We start from the raw sequence: 15,872 nt of genomic DNA, 5'->3' as shown, positions 1-15,872 counted from the left end.
TATCCATCGTCCCGTTGATCTTTGCAATGTCCAACACATCCTTTACTCAGGAACAATCGTAGCAATGCTCCTCCAGAAAGTGCACCTAACATCAAGACTCCTAGGAGTCTGGTTATTTAAAATGATCGAGGTACCAGACGCAGTAGAGTTAAAGACACGCTCACTCCAGTCGTTCTCGGCGGTGTAAGGCTCCCAGGTCGGCGCATCCCGGATGAGGGAGTGAGTGTTAGGATCGAAGCTCCTGACGAAGCTAGTGACGGATCCGCCGAATGCCTCGTCGACGGTGACATTGGCAGAGTTCAAGGGCCCGATAGGCTGGCTGACACCCTGGCCGGGAAGAACGTATGCGAGTTCGGTGGAGTGAAGACCGGGGAGGACGTTGAAGGTGTACTTGTAGGCGTTACCCTCGGGGTAAGCCTGAGCCATCCAGTATGCGGGACAGACAAAGGTGGAGTCGGCGTAGATCGTGTTCGCACGGTCAGCCTGGCTGATGTAGAGCTCGTCGCTATCCTCTGGCTCGGGGTAGTACTCCAAGAGACGCGTAATGGTGGCGTTGTCGAGGTTGGGGAAGGCAGTGTGAACGAAGTCGAAGACTTCCTGGGTGGAGGAGAGGTTCTGGGGAACGAAGAGATTTCCTTCATGAGCGTTGTTACCGACGAAGAGGTATTCGCCGTTGACGCGACCTTCGAGAAGTTGCTGAGTGGGGCGCTTGGCGACGAGGTTACCGTCGGTTACTGGGAGCCATCCCCACTGTCCGGGAGCGGATTGGTAGCTGACGACGTTGGAAGCGTTGAGTAGAGCATCAAAGTCGGCGTTGACGAGACAGTCGAAGATGTCAGAGGAATACAGACAGTCAACCTGCTCCGCGATCTTGTAGTAGTTCACAGAGGGCACGTAGTCATCGTAGTCGAACTGCTGAGGGAGGTAAGGAGAATCTGAGATAGCACCCCTGAAGAGGGAATTGCCGAGTGTACCGTCGTAAGCCATGACCTGAAGCATAACCGAACCTCCTCCAGCAGACTCTCCCCAGATAGAAACGGCATCACGGTCACCTCCAAAATCACCGATGTGCTCTTGAACCCATTTCAAAGCAGCAGTCTGGTCGTAGATACCAGCGTTGGGGGTACCCTTCTTCATGATCTCAGCACTCGAGACGAAACCAAAGACACCGAGACGGTACTGGATGGTAACGATGATAGCGTTCCCGCCGAACTGACGAGTCAAGACGGAGAGGTCGTGGGGTGCGCTACCCTGACCATACCCTCCACCGTGGATCCAGACAAGGACGGGAAGCTCGTCGGAGGAGGTAGCGTTCGCAGGGGTGTAAACGTTGAGGAAGAGACAATCCTCAACCCCCATGATCGAGGACGACTGCTGAGCGTAAGTCTGGTTAGGGTTGTGGTTGATGGTCTGGGCGCACATGGGAGGGAACTGGGTCGCGTTGACCACACCGACGGAAGAGTTCTTCTCTGGCTCTTGAGGGAGTTGGAAGCGCAATGATCCAACGGGTGGTGCGGCAAAGCGGATACCGAGGTAGGTGTTGTAGTTCAAGGTCTCGTTGTAGAAACCCTGGTACTGCGCGTAAACCAGGTCGACAACCGGGACCTGCTGAGAGGAGGTGGCATTGGTAGCCGTGGAGTTCGAAGTCGCGTCGCGAGCAAGAAGAGTAGGTGCGGCACTGGCAGCCGTGAGGGCACCGGCCAAGGCTGCTGCTGATCCGAGGAAGGTAGAGAACTTCATAGCGGCCTTCTGGAAAGGAGTTGATACCGTCCCATGTCGGACGCGACTCCAGCTTTATAGCACCGCTTCGCTGAGCCCCGCGGCACCTCCGTCATGGCCAACCACGGAACAGTACGGATACCCCACCTCATGGTCCAGACTGTTGGAGACTCAGAGACGCGTCCCCCCGCACTGGTTTACCGAATGGATCCGCGACGCGTCCAACGGTAGCAGACAACAGAACACATGGCTGGCGAACGGTTATGCGGTCATGCATCTGCCGTACCCCATCAAGCAATATGATCCGCGGATCAGTGTAGGGTACTGCAGGTATGGGTACTTTAAGAGTTGCGGACGGTCATTCTCCGAGGAAGATGAGTCCATTTCAGGATGATCGATGGGGTTATCGGGGTTCGGCTGCGCGATGAGATACGCGGCGTGCGTAACAGCGGGGAACTCAATGATCGACGGAGGACGGTCCAGCAGTGATCTGTGGGGCGGGAGGGACTCCTCGGGCGAGAGGGGAGCACTTCGACAGTTGGCGCAGATGCTTCGGTCGTTGTTGCCAGCAAATCTTTCGACGATCCTCGAACGGCTCTGCATGCAATCGACGTCACTCGACATTCACACACAGAACACACAAAAAAAACCGTAATTTAATGAGACGCTTCACAGAGACTTGGATTGCTGTTGCCCGAAAGCGGCGCAATGTCGCTATAGGGTTTGCGTCTGTTGGCGGAGATCGTGCTCGATGGGCCAGTAATCGACCCGCGGCCGGAATGAACTCCTTCGATCAACTGGATCCAGACTCACGCAACCAAAACAAGAAGATCACGGATTTTCTTGAAGGTACGTTTTGCCAGCATGATCAGCTGGGTATGATTGCAAGAGCGTTTCTCAACACTATCCTCTAGAGCTTGCCGTGACAGAAAAGGTCCGTGGACACGCTTTCAAGGCGACTGCCTATACCAAAGCAGCACAAACCATCGCCCGATATCCCACCCCATTGTTCAGCAGAGAAGAAGCTCTCAAGATACCTGGTGTGGGCACGAGCATCGCTGACAAGATCGAGGAGATCATTCAAACGGTAAGCTGAGCCTTCGTCCCCGTGCGCTGTGCATGGATTGATGTACGTTCTAGGGAACACTCGCGAGATCGAATTATGATGCGACTGATCCCCTGTTCAAGGCATTGAGGCTCTTTTCTCGCATCAGTGGATTTGGGTGAGTTGCCATCGTTCAAACGATTTGATTCCAGTATATTGACAGCGTACAGACCGGTTGCGGCGAAAAAATTGATCGACGAAGGCATTATGACGCTGGAACAACTGCATGAACGCGAAGGTCTCACCAAACACCAAAAGATTGGATTGAAACACTTGGATGAGTTCGAACAGCGTATACCACGTGCCGAGATGGATGTTTGGGCGGTATGAAACAGTACGTCTTTGGAAGGACGGAACTAATCTGCTTCATGCAGGCTATCTATAACGATGTGTTAAAGCAAGCAGATGAGAAATTCGAGATAGCCATTGTCGGCAGTTAGTACGTGCTTCCCTGCTGTGACCGCGTGCTCTTATACTGACGCACCATACGGTCGCCGTGGATTAAAGGACTCGGGAGATGTCGACATCATGTTGACCCACCCAGACTTCAACCTGGGGAACCCCATCCAACCCCCAGAACCCGAACCCGAACCAGTACCAGATCCCGAGACTGAAAAACCTAAAGGCAGGCGGCGCAAACCGAAAAAAACCCCTACGATGGAACACATACTGATGACGAGAGCATTGGACGCACTGAGAGAAGCTGGCATCCTCACGGATGATCTTGGCGTTGGAGACACGAAATATATGGGTGTTTGCCGCTTACCCGAAGGGAAAGGAGACGCGAACTGGCCGAGATTACACAGACGAATCGATATCCGGTTCGTGGTTCCGCACAATCAACCGCTGCGATGCGAAGAAGCTGACACGGGTTATTCAGGCTCTTTCCAAAGGATTGCTTTGCGTTTGGTCAACTTCATTTCACGGGCAATGATGTTTTCAATAAACATTGTCGATGGCGAGCGATTCAGCGTGGGTATAGGTTGTCAGAATACGCAATGAAGCGGCTAGGCGCGGACGGGAACCCGACCGATGAGCGTGTTGTGATGTACACAGAGGAGGAGATCCTCAATTTCCTGGATTTGGATCATATCCCACCTGAGATGCGCAACGTCTCACCCGACATGTGCAAGGCCTGATGTTCCGGAAGGGCCGTACGACGACCGCGGGTAACGATATGTTTGTCCTACTGGTAAATGCGGGGAAGGCAATGAGAACAATATGTTATCCAGCTTATATATGTCCGTATCACAAGAGATACCAAGGTCAAAGTAGATCAGAACCGAAAATCCCAAACCATACAGCCAAAAGCCAAAAACCGAAGCCTGAAAAACCGAAAACCATAAAGCCCGGTGAACCAAACTAGTCCAAATATAAAAGATAGAAGAGATAACCCAGAAAATGCCCAAGATAACGTACATGCAAGCCCTTTATCGTATAACGGTCCCAATCCATGATAAATATCAAAATCCATCCCCAAGGTTTACATGATCATCATTTGATCGTGCAAACCCGCTACACCTTCATCACCGTAACCCTCCAACATTGGCACCGGCTGTCCCATCATTTGCAAGGGTGCCGTACACTCCCGTCCAGTCTCACTCCTCAAATGTCTCGCCAATGCATCCATCCTAGCAAACTTCTTTCCACAACCCCAAGCGATACCATTCTCGGCGAAATCCTCAGGCCGGGGCCCGCAGGCGTACGCTTTGACACCAGAGTGCAACTGCTCGTGTCGCCGTCTGTCATGCTGGCGAGCGAACGATTTGTTGCAATGAGAGCAGAGGAAGGGGCGTTCGTTGGTATGCGTACGCTGATGAGAACGCAGATTGTATGCGCGAGTGAAGCGCTTGTTGCAGTTCGGATAATCGCAGATGTAGTTCGCAGGGTTCTTTGGCGTTTGCCCGTTTGAAGATTGGGCCACCGGCTGAGGCTGCGAGCCAGGAGGTACCGAGCTACCGTTGGTAGCAAGCAAGGCATGGGACTGCGCTGTCGCCTCGGCCAACTCCCGGACGGTCGAGAAACTCCGTCGTCGAGCACGAGACGTTCTTCGTCGTGGAGGTCGGAGACCGCCTTCAGTGGGCGATTCTTCCTCGTCCTCGATTGCGCTGCCATCATCCGAAGTGCCAGACGAAACGGACATATGCCGAGAGTGGCCCCGGGATGGTGATGGTGACCCGCTCCTCGAAACCACCAGGGTATCGCTGTTGGCACGTATGCGTCCGGGTTTCATGTTCGCCGCACCCACGTTCTGCAGCACTTGCGGATCGAGGTGGGTTGCTGGCGTCAACGTAACTTGGGGTACTTGCGGCATCGTAGCATTCAGCGTGATCATGTTAGTAGACAGAGTCGGTACGCCAGCATTTTGCTGGGCGAAGTTCATAGACATGTCGTGTGCACCAAACATGTTGTTCACTTGCTGAGGTTGGTGAGACATGTTCAAGGTATTCCCTTGTTGTATGTTCATTCCGGTGGGCGGCAGGATGCTGATTGCTGGTTGCATTTGGGCAACAGCAGTCTGTACAGCGGGATTCAACCTGATGTTCGAAGGACCGGCATTCAACTCAGCCATGAGCGTGGTAAAGTCAATAGGAGCGTGGAACATATGCTGTTGGTGCTGCTGCTGCTGCTGTTGTTGTTGTTGTTGTTGCTGCTGCTGCTGAGCTTGCACCTGGGCGTGAGCCTGAGCTTGGGCCTGTGCTTGGGCCTGTGCTTGAGCACGCACTTGCTGTTGTAACGCTTGCTGCTGAATAGCCTGTTGCTGCATCGCCTGCTGCACCTGTTGTTGCTGCTGCATCTGCGTAAACTGCTCATGAATACTCTCATGCACACTCCCAGCCCGATTTGTCGGCATAGACTGTGACATGATCACGTCCATATCCATCATCTTTTGTTGGTCGTGAATGGATTCGTGGATACTGCCGTGGATGGAGGCACGGTCGCCCATGAGAGATTCGTGGATGGAGGCGTGGTCACCCATTATGCTTTCGTGGAGGGAAGAATGGTCTGCGTTTAGATTGTTGAGGGTTAGATCCAGAGCAGTAAGGTTGGTAAAGTCCATTTGATGCTGGGTTTGGGGAGGAGAGCCGACAAACAACTGAGAACTTTGGTGAGACGGTTGCACGCCGTTTTGCTGTGAGTGCCCCAAGGGGCTGGGTTCATATCCCGGCACTCCATTCCCTTGCGGCCAGATATATGGCGAGTTACCGGCAGATGCCGTCAAGTATGGGCTTGTAGCACCAGAGTAATCCCCGGTCATGCTGCCCTCGCTCCCCCGACGAGCAACTTGAGGCGACATGGATTGGTCTTGCCAGTCCAAGGCAGATTGCGCAGTCAACTGTTGATGGTAAGCAGGTGGAATAGCAGAAGGAGGAGATTGGAGGTTAAGGGGAGAGCTGATAGTAGGTTGCGGAACAGCAGCATTAATAGGGCTGAATGCGCTGCCATATGAGGCAGGAGTCGGTGCCGTAGAATATGAAGGAGCCGCGGATGATGGTGCAAAAGACGGAGTAGCTGTCGATGGTCGGCTGACTTGCGCTGCACCACCCTGAGACTGCTGAACCCGCAAATGCGGCGTTGGCATGAATGCATTCAGGTTCGGCTGTACCGGCGCATTCGGTGCCCTCGGTACACGCATCGCCGACGCTTTGGCCGGGACGGGTACACCCAGCATCTTGGCCATCTGGTCCAGCGTCTGCGCATGGCCCATGGATGTATGCATCGGCGTAGCATGTACCGGCGGGTAAAGGTCAGCATGGTGAGGAGTGAGAATACCCAAACTTGCAGCCTGCAGTTGACTCTGAATGAGATCGTCATCATGATGCGGATGACTCTTTATCCATGGCTCCTCGAGCGACGCGTACGGGCTTAAATGGTGTAGCTGTCGCTGAAGCAGAGGCTGACGAAGCTGTGGTTGTTGTTGGACCTGTTGTTGCTGCCGAGCATTTGCGGCAGCTGTCGCAGCTGTCGCAGCGGCGGCGACGAGGTCGCGCGGATCCGCATACGACGTATAATCGTGATAATTCTCCAGCTCGGGCGATCAAAAACTGGTAGAAGATCGGGGTGACTCGGCGTGTCGGTTCTTCCGGCGGAGTGTGGGGTTGGGAGGTTCAGAAGGTTATATCAGATGGATAAACCCCTGCAACGGCGCACGAAAACTTGGAGGCGAAAGCGGGCGCCGCAGAAATAAGGTTTCGAATAGCTGACGGTCGTTTATCGAAGACGGACCCTGTTGACAAGTTGTCGTCGCTGGTCGATGATGTGGTGATGTGTCGATGGTGGGGGAGTGTACAGTAACGGTCTCGCGCTGCAGAGCTGCTCTATCGGTTATGGCGCCCTCAAGTGCTTCCGCGGCCCTCGCCTGCGCACGCAACCTTTTTCTAAGTCTTCGACAATTTTTACCAACATGCTAAACTGAAAGGGGCTTAACGTGCAAGTACTGAGGATCGGTGAGTTGAACTCCGAGCATCAAACGCCGAGGAGGGAGGTATATATCGATGATCTGGGGAAGCAACATTCATGTCTTGTGCCAGGTCTACAGAGGCAACTCCCGAGCTCCATAACCCGCCCGAGACATCTTCAGGGCTCGCAGGGTGGTCCTCGAGCTTCGGCACCGGAATGCACCGACCTCCCTAGCTCTCGAGGAAGCAATTTCAAGTCGCGATATGCCTTACGCGATTGCGACTCAGCCACCACGGATATCGATCGCAGCTGCCAAGACAGCGGAGGAGGCCGGCGTGGGGAATTAAGAATGGCACATGGGATGATACGTTGTTGTTGTCGTTCTCTCGTTCAAAACGACAGCTGTAGATGTACTGTATCTTACCTAAGGTCCTCCGTTCATGCTTCCCGCAGAAAACAGCTCACTCATTTCGGAAGAAGGCGCGCGCCGCAACGTGCACTGTACGCCTGCCGCTGCCTGCCTACATTTGTGTGGGGTTGAATGCTCCACCAAAGTCCACTCCAAGTAAACATGTCAACTAAGGCCTCGTCTCAAATGTCGTCTGAACAAACAAGTGCATCTCCTCATCGCCGCCGTACTCCCTTCTCATGGCTCTCCAAGCGTCTCCGTTCCTCAGCATCACGGTCAAGGCTTCCCACCGTCCAACCAAACACCGCTCCACCCAGCGCCAAGACAACCGTAGAAGATGCGCATACACCCGCGACATCGACCTCGCCACACCCTGAAAGCGAAAGTGCAGGCCAGAGTGCTTACGAGTTGGACCCGTACCAAAATTCATCCGTGTCTTCGCTGTTGCCGACTGAGGAGATTGGTGATGCGGAAACGTACTTGTCGTCGTACATCTCACCACCATTGTCGCTGGCGACGACGAATACTACGGCACCTACGGATGGATTGAGCATCATGACGCTGGCGTCGTCGTCTCGTCGACTTTCACGAGCAACTGGAATGGAGGATGCAAGTGTTCGCGCAATTGCTCCCAGCTCAATCTACCCACGTCATGGAGATGATTCAGAATACGACACAGACAGACGAGGAAGTCTTGGAACGAGTTATGCGGGACCAGCGAGGAGGGAGAGCGTACAGACTACCTCCCGGCTCACGGTTGATACGAACTACGACCGTCGAGGGAGCACGCAGAGTATCCCGCCGTTGTCGCCGGTCGCAACGGATAGTGAGTCAGTGCATGCAGTGAGTTTCAGGGACGATGCGAGCATGCGCGCTCTGCCGCCCAGAAGTATCATCAACGTCAATATCTCCTACAACCCATTCAATGCGGAATCTGACCGTGCTTCTATCTCATCTTCTGTCCGCGCTATCGCTCCTGGCTCTATCCTTCTCAATGACGATGCATCTCTGAAAAAAACGACTGACACGCCTGATGACAGGAGTGCGAGGGGCAGTGTGGGGAGTCTAGCTATGTGGAAAAGGTACGCTTCACAACGGGGTGGAGGAGGAGGCGATGGAGTCAGTGTGGTGAGTGTGGACGAGGATGCGAGTGTGCGCGCTCTGGCACCGAGAAGCCGGGGTGGGAGCTTGGTGAACTTTGGGGGAAGGGAAGGGGATGTTGAGGAAGTGAGTGATGAGGGAAGCGAAAAGGGAGAAAGTGATGCCGGAGATGAAGGTGAGGATTCCAGGGGTTGATCGTGGGCCCCTATGGCAGCAAAGTCGGGGGTTCGGAGGAGGCAATCTAGGATACATCTAGGCCGTCTTGGAACAACGTATAGCCTATCCACGCATTTACGTTTATCCGAGTGTTGACTATCAGGAGGTCGTTGACCAATCAGCGGTGTGGAGCCCCGGAATGGCAAGCCACCCCCGCTCCGGCCGGAGAAACGGGCTCCGCGGTGTGGACATGTGCTGGCAGAGTGGGTGAGCAGTTGTTGGGTGGGACGGTTCTGAGGAGACGGACATTCAGGATTGATGAACAGGGATTGTCCATATGGATAGGATTGATGGATGGGATGAATGCTGCTCGTTCCCTGCAGTGGGTTTTCGGGATGATTTCTCAAGCGCGATCGTTGACGTAGCACCATCTGCACCTGCCTTCCCTGACAAAACCACTCTGGCCTCCGCTCCGGCTTTGCCCCCACAACCGACCCTCCCCCATATATACCCCCGATACGCTTCCCGGACTGCTGCCTTGCACGAAAAGGGATCCTGCTTACCACGGATCAATTGCAACGACTGTTCAATCGATCATTACACAACCTACACATAATCAACAATGTTCCGCCAAAGACTACTTCAGAGCGCTCGCGGCGCTGCCCGCTTCCAGAGCAGACGTACCCTTCTTGCTCTTGGTGGTTTAACGGCCGGTGGTCTCGCTCTCAATGCCTTCTCACAGCCCTTGCACGCCGAAACACCCACAGGTGTCCCAACGCACGACGTCCCAACAGTAGACGTCAAGTCTTTCCCCAATATTCCTACCCGCGCACAGAACCTGCAACAATTGAAGGGTCAGGAGTTTGATCTCTTGATTGTCGGTGCTGGTGCGACAGGAACTGGTGTTGCAGTTGATGCGGCCGCACGAGGTCTCCGTGTTGCCGTGGTTGAGCGTGATGATTTTGCCTCGGGAACATCGAGTAGATCGACCAAGTTGGTTCACGGTGGTGTGAGATACCTCGAGAAGGCCGTCTGGTCTCTTGATTACGGACAGTACTGTCTCGTCAAGGAAGCCCTTGCTGAGCGTGGTACTTTCTTGCACATTGCGCCCCATCTTTCAGATGCTTTGCCTATCATGATCCCCCTCTACAAGTGGTGGCAGGCACCTTACTTCTGGGCTGGTACTAAGGCTTATGACTTGCTCGCCGCTGCTTCCGGTGAAAGCATGCCCTCTTCTTACTTCTTGACCAAGAAGCGTGCTATGGAGGCTTTCCCCATGTTGAAGGACAAGGACTTGGTTGGTGCTTTAGTCTACTACGATGGTCAGCACAACGATGCGCGTATGAACGTTACTCTTGCGCTTTCTGCTGTTCTCAAGGGTGCTGTCGTCGCTAACCACGTCGAGGTTACTGGCCTGCAGAAGGATGGTCAGGCTGCTAATGGCAAGATCACCGGTGCCACTGTAAAGGACATGTTGACCGGTGAAGAGTTCCAGGTCAAGGCTAAGGGTATCATCAACGCCACTGGTCCCTTTTCCGACACCTTGAGGAAGATGGATGACCAGGAGACCATGGAGATCGTCGCTCCCTCCTCCGGTACTCACATCATTCTTCCCGGATACTACTCTCCCCGCAACATGGGTTTGATCGATCCAAACACATCTGATGGCCGTGTCGTCTTCTTCCTGCCTTGGTTGGGTAATACCATCGCCGGTACCACTGACGCTCCTTGTGAGGTCACGGCTCACCCTCTCCCTAAGGAGGAGGAGATTGACTGGATCTTGAACGAGATCAAGAACTACCTCTCTCCCGACGTCAACGTCCGCCGTGGTGATGTCTTGGCTGCGTGGACTGGAATCCGTCCCCTTGTCAAGGACCCCGCTGCCAAGAACACCGAGTCTTTGGTCCGCAACCACATGATCAACGTCGCTCCTTCCGGTTTGTTGACCATCGCTGGTGGAAAGTGGACCACTTACCGCCAGATGGCTGAGGACACCGTCGACCGTGCCATCCAGGAGTACAACCTTCGTCCGACTGTCTCTAAGGAGTCTAACACCAGGAGGTTGAAGTTGATCGGTGCCGAGGGCTACGGACCCACGCTTTTCATTCAGCTTATTCAGCAGTTCGGTTTCGAGACTGAGGTCGCTCAGCACCTTGTCGAGTCTTACGGTGACCGTGCTTGGGCTGTTGCTCAGTGTTGTGAGGAGACTGGTAAGAGATGGCCCGTCCGTGGTACTCGCTTGTCCCCTCTCTACCCCTTCCTCGAGGGTGAAGTCACGTACGCTTGCAAGAGCGAGTACGCCGAGACCGCTGTCGACGTCCTCGCCCGCCGTACTCGTCTCGCTTTCTTGAACGCTCAGGCTTCGCTCGAGGCTTTGCCCAAGGTCATTGACATCATGGCCGCGGAGAAGAACTGGGATCAGAAGCGCAAGGACAACGAGTGGCACGACTCTGTCAAGTACCTCTTGTCTATGGGCTTGCCTGCTGCTAAGGGCAAGATGACCCGTGCTCAAGTTGAGTCTGGCGAGGCTAGCAAGTTTGACTCGAAGAAGGATTACGCTTTGTACTCTAGGTCTTCCGGACCCGAGGGTCTCGACAACCAGGAGCCCAAGGGTGGAAAGCAGGTTAGGGGTGGAGGTGATGACAGGCAGAACGAGGAGTACCCATAAATGGGTCGTTGCACAAAATAGGGAGAGCGAAGTGAAGTGAAGTGAGTGTATGCATGATTGTGGAGTGTGAAAGGGACGATTAGTATGCCTTTTTGTAGTGTGGTTTTGTCTTTGTATGATTACGATTGCTCCTGGTGAGAAATTTGGGTTGGGACCGATATCCTGTATTCCGTGTCTATAGCGCAAAAATTGATCTGATATCATGGATTTTGTCCTCCTCCATTGCTTGCATTAGATACTTTACGCTGCCGGCAGCTTTGTATCAAGTGTCTGTCCCACGTTGTTGTTTCATTTCGATGGCGTGCTCGTCCTTTCGCTTCGTTCCCGCTGCTGACGTGTCCGTCTTACTGAGAAACGACTTCACCAGACTTGACTTCCTTGCCGGTCTTCTTGATAGTTTCGAGAACTTTTTCGTAGGATGCGCCGTCGGCGTGAACGAGGACTTCCTGAGTCTGAAGGCTGATTTCTTGTGACTGGACACCTGTTATACTGGTCAGTTTTGCTAAGGCAAGAACGCATCCATGGGTGTAACCATCCAAGCGAGTCAAGACTCTGTCGATTGCGTTGGAGCAACCTGAGCAGGTCATGACAACATTGAACTTGTAGTCGGGCATGTTGTTTTGTTTGGTTCTGTTCTTCTCGTGCGGATGTATGCTGTTTCAATCTGGGGCCATGACGTTCCGCGCGAGATTCCCCACATTCATGCTCGGGTACGCTGTCCCGGCCAACTGCCCCCGGGGAACAAACATCGCCGCTCAAACGACTCACCATCAATCCGATACCACTTGTACCAATTCAAAGGGACCAGAAGAAGTGAAAATGTCGAGTCTGGCTCAGTTTGGTACAAACCATATCGCAAAGGGCATTGGGAGGTTGACGACCCATGTCCTTGAGCGGGGATCGGGGAGTTATGTGTATACGACCGAAGGCAAGAAGTTGCTGGACTTCACCATGGGGATCGGTGTGACCAACTTAGGTATATTGTTTCGGTAAAACGATATCTTTCTGGAACTGAACGACTGTACAGGTCATTGCCACCCGAAGGTTACCAAGGCCGCTCAGGATCAGGTCGGCAAGCTCGTCCATGGACAGGTCAACATTGCTTTCCAGGAGCCACAGCTGAGGTTGATCGAGAAACTGCTTCCTATCATGCCTGACAAGAGCTTGGATACGTTCTTCTTCTGGAACTCTGGATCAGAGGCTGTTGAGGCTTCGGTAAAGCTCGCACGCCAAGCTACGGGAAGGCAGAACATCATTGTTATGCAGGGTACGTGACTGATCCGTAGGTTCATGCTGTAGGATATGCTCATGTCGTCTCATAGGATCTTATCACGGCAGAACAATGGGTACCATGGCCATGACCCGCTCCAAGACTGTCTACTCAGCCGGCTTCCATCCCCTTATACCCGGCGTATACGCTTCTCCCTTCCCTTACACCCACCAATTCCACAATGGCAATGCCCAGGATTGCTCCGATAACGCAATTAAGGAGTTGGAAATTATGCTCTTGACCCAGACTGCTCCCAAGGATACGGCTGCCATCATTATCGAGACAGTTTTGGGCGAGGGAGGATATGTGCCTCCACCACCCGACTTCTTGAAGAGAGTCAGGGAGATCTGTGACAAGCACGGTATTTTACTTATTCTGGATGAGGTACTTGCTCAGCAGCAACCGGTTGCATATTGCAGACTAACAGCGAGTACAGGTTCAATCCGGCTTCGGGCGCACGGGGAAGATGTTCGCTGTTGAGCACTACGGCGTCAGACCTGATGTCATGGTCATGGCTAAGGGTATCGCCAATGGATTCCCTATCAGTGGTATCGTCTCGAGAAAGGAGTTGATGGATCTGCAGCCACCGGGTAGCATGGGTGGTACGTATGCTGGAAACGCGGTCGCTTGCGCTGCGGGACTTGCGGTGTTGGATGCGTTCAAGGAGGAGAAGGTGTTGGATAATGTTGCCGCACGGTATGTGGAGACAGAATTGTTTGGATTGGACGCAGACTGACTCTTTCTTCACAGATCAAAGCAGCTTTTTGACTGTCTTCACGGATTGCAAAAGTCGGAGAAGACCGGACACCTCATCGGTGACGTTCGCGGTCTTGGCCTCATGGTCGCCCTTGAGTTTGGAGGAGGAAGCAAGGGCGACAACATCGGTGGTAAGATTGGTAGCAGAGTTCAGAACAAGTGTGTGGAGAAGGGTATGCTCGTTTTGACGACCTCCATTTACGACACTCTCAGGTTCATTCCAAACCTATTGATTAGCGAGGAGGAGATGTCCGAGGCCTGTGAAATCATCACGGAATCCGTGGAGGAGGTTGCACGGGAGGGTTAGGAGGATCCGTGGTGGGAAGATGTGGCATTTAAAGTGTGTGGTTTATTTCGTGTTTAATAATTTGCGTGCCGTTCAATGAACTTCCTGTTCCTGGTGTGTTTGGGCCGAACCGCATTCGGGAGCGTGCTTGGCCCGCCGTTAACCTTCACAGCTCGGACCCCCGCGAAGCAACAAGCAGCATACATCCCGAGGACGGCTGTGGGACGGCGTCTACAGTGATGAGCAAGAGCTTCTTTACCTTTCCTCGTTCGTCTCAGGCGCCGGGCGATGTGGATGAGCACTATGACGCCTTTGACGGCCATAGCGGAGCACCTGACGTAGGTGTGTACGATGAGCTTGCACGTAGGATCGTGTATCCTGCTGGAGTGGACTATGAGGGGAAGCCGCTTGTGGTTATGGCCGCATGTAACTTTCCGAAGTAAGTTGGTCGTGAGGGTTTGGTCTTTCTCAGCTGACGAGGCCTGGACAGTCCCAAGGATTCGGACTACGACTTCCTATTACAACGAGTTCTGGCAGCACTCGACCTTTATATCGACGAGTCTGATTACTCGGTCGTCCTACTCGCGGGCGGAGGACAACACCGGATGTCATGGCCGTGGATGCTCAAGTCGTACGGATCTCTGGGTAGGAAGTACAGAAAGAACATCAAATCGCTATATATCCTGCATTCAACGTGGTGGGTACGGGTTTTGTTCGACCTGACAAACACAATCACATCGCCCAAGTTCGCCAAGAAGGTAAAACATGTGGCTACGCTGTCGGAACTGGCGACGCTCGTCCCGCTGAACCAGATTGACATCCCACCAGAAGTGTACAAGCACAACAGCAAGTACGAGGCACATGTGGAGGTACCAGCACAGGACCAGGGTGCGATGTTTGGGTTGAAATTGGAGGATGTGATGGGGCACGAGGGTGAGAATGGATTACCGAGGGTGGTCAGAGACGTTATCAACTATCTGCGGGCAGAGGGGTTGAACGTCGAGGGCATTTTCAGGAGGAGTCCGAGTTCGGCGGTGTTGAAGCAGGTCAAGTCTGCGTACGACAGAGATCAGAACATCTCCTTGTCAGACTATGATCCGTTTTTGGCTGCGTCATTGCTCAAGTTGTACTTGAGATCACTGCCAGAACCTATCATTCCGGCGGATTTGTATCCGGCGTTGAAGAAGGTTGAACCGATTACAGATGATTCGGAGCTGGTCTACTTTATCAGGCACACTCTTCTGCCGAACCTGGGAACACCGGCGGTGGTCCTATTGTCCGAGATTTGTTCGCTACTGCACGACGTCTCACTTCATTCGTCAGTCAACCTCATGCACGCATCGAATCTTGCGATCTGCATATCACCGTGTCTTCTGCGGCATCCAACAAACCCGATGGTTGACGCTACAATGTCGAATCCTCAGAGTGGCGGTGTGGGCAAGCTCATTGTCGCATGTATCGAGCGCACGCACGAGATTTTTGACCTTGAAGGTTCACAAATGGCACAGCAGAAGACCGACTCGGCCTTCTCGATATCAAGTACGTCCCAGCCATCACCGACATCCCCACCTCCAACAGCATCTACTTATCCCACATCAACGAATACGGCAGCCACGTCGTCGAGTACTTCCACTGCGCGCCGAGCAGGGATTGCACCGTCACCAAGCAAATATTCCACCATCTCGTCGCCGCGTTCGCGATCTGTATCAGCGATTAACCCGCGTACACGTGCTGAAGATCTGTTTGTCCCTAAATCTGGGTCCGGTACAAGAGCGTCCACGGAGCACAAATTACCACAACCATATCAGAGTGTCAACAGAGCTGGGGGCAAGGGTGTGGTAGGCGAGCTGAAGAGAGTATTCGAAGAGAGGAGCAAGGTGGTCGAAGCGCAGGCGCAAGCGGAGAGGAATAAGGGGAAGACAGTTATCCGGAGGAGCTTTACTTAGGTATCTACGATTATATCTCAGACGAAGTTTGGCCTCACAATTGGAGGCAGCTTCA

The 15,872-nt window shown here is 53.5% G+C and overlaps 9 protein-coding genes across 9 annotated transcripts; 5 read left to right on the top strand and 4 right to left on the bottom strand.

Annotated features, from left to right (window-relative positions):
• Positions 1 to 63: 63 nt before the first annotated feature.
• SAICODRAFT_43925 (alpha/beta-hydrolase) lies at positions 64 to 1,617 on the bottom strand (the record flags this gene model as incomplete). Its single annotated transcript, XM_019168755.1, has 1 exon — positions 64 to 1,617. A coding segment is annotated over one exon (1,554 nt), but the record flags the coding sequence as incomplete, so codon positions are not given.
• A 794-nt stretch (positions 1,618 to 2,411) lies between these two features.
• SAICODRAFT_30327 (Nucleotidyltransferase) lies at positions 2,412 to 3,996 on the top strand. Its single transcript, XM_019167653.1, has 7 exons — positions 2,412 to 2,568; positions 2,634 to 2,806; positions 2,860 to 2,942; positions 2,995 to 3,148; positions 3,199 to 3,263; positions 3,316 to 3,645; positions 3,705 to 3,996. Exons 1-7 carry the CDS (start codon positions 2,499 to 2,501, stop codon positions 3,961 to 3,963), a joined length of 1,134 nt encoding a protein of 377 aa, XP_019023980.1. The 5' UTR covers positions 2,412 to 2,498; the 3' UTR covers positions 3,964 to 3,996.
• SAICODRAFT_80266 (uncharacterized protein) lies at positions 3,974 to 4,718 on the bottom strand (the record flags this gene model as incomplete). The annotated part of the gene is made up of 1 exon (XM_019171194.1): positions 3,974 to 4,718. A coding segment is annotated over exon 1 (270 nt), but the record flags the coding sequence as incomplete, so codon positions are not given.
• Positions 4,407 to 4,718, bottom strand: SAICODRAFT_45972 (uncharacterized protein; the record flags this gene model as incomplete). Its single annotated transcript, XM_019168834.1, has 1 exon — positions 4,407 to 4,718. A coding segment is annotated over one exon (312 nt), but the record flags the coding sequence as incomplete, so codon positions are not given.
• Positions 4,719 to 7,784: 3,066 nt separating this feature from the next.
• On the top strand, positions 7,785 to 9,067 carry SAICODRAFT_30326 (uncharacterized protein). Its single transcript, XM_019167652.1, has one exon. It carries the CDS (start codon positions 7,797 to 7,799, stop codon positions 8,928 to 8,930), a length of 1,134 nt encoding a protein of 377 aa, XP_019023977.1. The 5' UTR covers positions 7,785 to 7,796; the 3' UTR covers positions 8,931 to 9,067.
• Positions 9,068 to 9,364: 297 nt separating this feature from the next.
• SAICODRAFT_65722 (DAO-domain-containing protein) lies at positions 9,365 to 11,625 on the top strand. Its single transcript, XM_019170172.1, has 3 exons — positions 9,365 to 9,684; positions 9,745 to 11,426; positions 11,463 to 11,625. Exons 1-3 carry the CDS (start codon positions 9,514 to 9,516, stop codon positions 11,557 to 11,559), a joined length of 1,950 nt encoding a protein of 649 aa, XP_019023976.1. The 5' UTR covers positions 9,365 to 9,513; the 3' UTR covers positions 11,560 to 11,625.
• A 278-nt stretch (positions 11,626 to 11,903) lies between these two features.
• SAICODRAFT_7470 (metal homeostasis factor atx1) lies at positions 11,904 to 12,173 on the bottom strand (the record flags this gene model as incomplete). The annotated part of the gene is made up of 2 exons (XM_019170945.1): positions 11,904 to 12,040; positions 12,092 to 12,173. 2 exons carry the CDS (start codon positions 12,171 to 12,173, stop codon positions 11,904 to 11,906), a joined length of 219 nt encoding a protein of 72 aa, XP_019023975.1.
• A 205-nt stretch (positions 12,174 to 12,378) lies between these two features.
• SAICODRAFT_7469 (uncharacterized protein) lies at positions 12,379 to 13,892 on the top strand (the record flags this gene model as incomplete). Its single annotated transcript, XM_019170944.1, has 5 exons — positions 12,379 to 12,535; positions 12,587 to 12,826; positions 12,882 to 13,213; positions 13,266 to 13,525; positions 13,580 to 13,892. 5 exons carry the CDS (start codon positions 12,379 to 12,381, stop codon positions 13,890 to 13,892), a joined length of 1,302 nt encoding a protein of 433 aa, XP_019023974.1.
• A 157-nt stretch (positions 13,893 to 14,049) lies between these two features.
• SAICODRAFT_92478 (Rho GTPase activation protein) lies at positions 14,050 to 15,817 on the top strand (the record flags this gene model as incomplete). Its single annotated transcript, XM_019171812.1, has 2 exons — positions 14,050 to 14,310; positions 14,362 to 15,817. Exons 1-2 carry the CDS (start codon positions 14,111 to 14,113, stop codon positions 15,815 to 15,817), a joined length of 1,656 nt encoding a protein of 551 aa, XP_019023973.1. The 5' UTR covers positions 14,050 to 14,110.
• Positions 15,818 to 15,872: the final 55 nt, after the last annotated feature.

This window comes from Saitoella complicata, assembly GCF_001661265.1.
Source record: "Saitoella complicata NRRL Y-17804 unplaced genomic scaffold SAICOscaffold_12, whole genome shotgun sequence".
In the NCBI taxonomy this organism is placed as follows: domain Eukaryota; kingdom Fungi; phylum Ascomycota; class Saitoellomycetes; order Saitoellales; family Saitoellaceae; genus Saitoella; species Saitoella complicata.
This window is presented reverse-complemented; position numbering and strand designations above follow the sequence as displayed.

Bases quoted from the DNA above. Each gene is read 5' to 3' on its own strand.
- SAICODRAFT_30326 (XM_019167652.1), top strand. From the start codon at position 7,797: ATGTCAACTAAGGCCTCGTCTCAAATGTCGTCTGAACAAACAAGTGCA.
- SAICODRAFT_65722 (XM_019170172.1), top strand. From the start codon at position 9,514: ATGTTCCGCCAAAGACTACTTCAGAGCGCTCGCGGCGCTGCCCGCTTC. The intron at 9,685-9,744 runs GTAGACGTCAAG...CAACAATTGAAG, and splicing joins CAACGCACGACGTCCCAACA to GGTCAGGAGTTTGATCTCTT. The intron at 11,427-11,462 runs GTTTGACTCGAA...TTTGTACTCTAG, and splicing joins GAGTCTGGCGAGGCTAGCAA to GTCTTCCGGACCCGAGGGTC.
- SAICODRAFT_30327 (XM_019167653.1), top strand. From the start codon at position 2,499: ATGAACTCCTTCGATCAACTGGATCCAGACTCACGCAACCAAAACAAG. The intron at 2,569-2,633 runs GTACGTTTTGCC...ACTATCCTCTAG, and splicing joins GATCACGGATTTTCTTGAAG to AGCTTGCCGTGACAGAAAAG. The intron at 3,264-3,315 runs GTACGTGCTTCC...CGCACCATACGG, and splicing joins ATAGCCATTGTCGGCAGTTA to TCGCCGTGGATTAAAGGACT.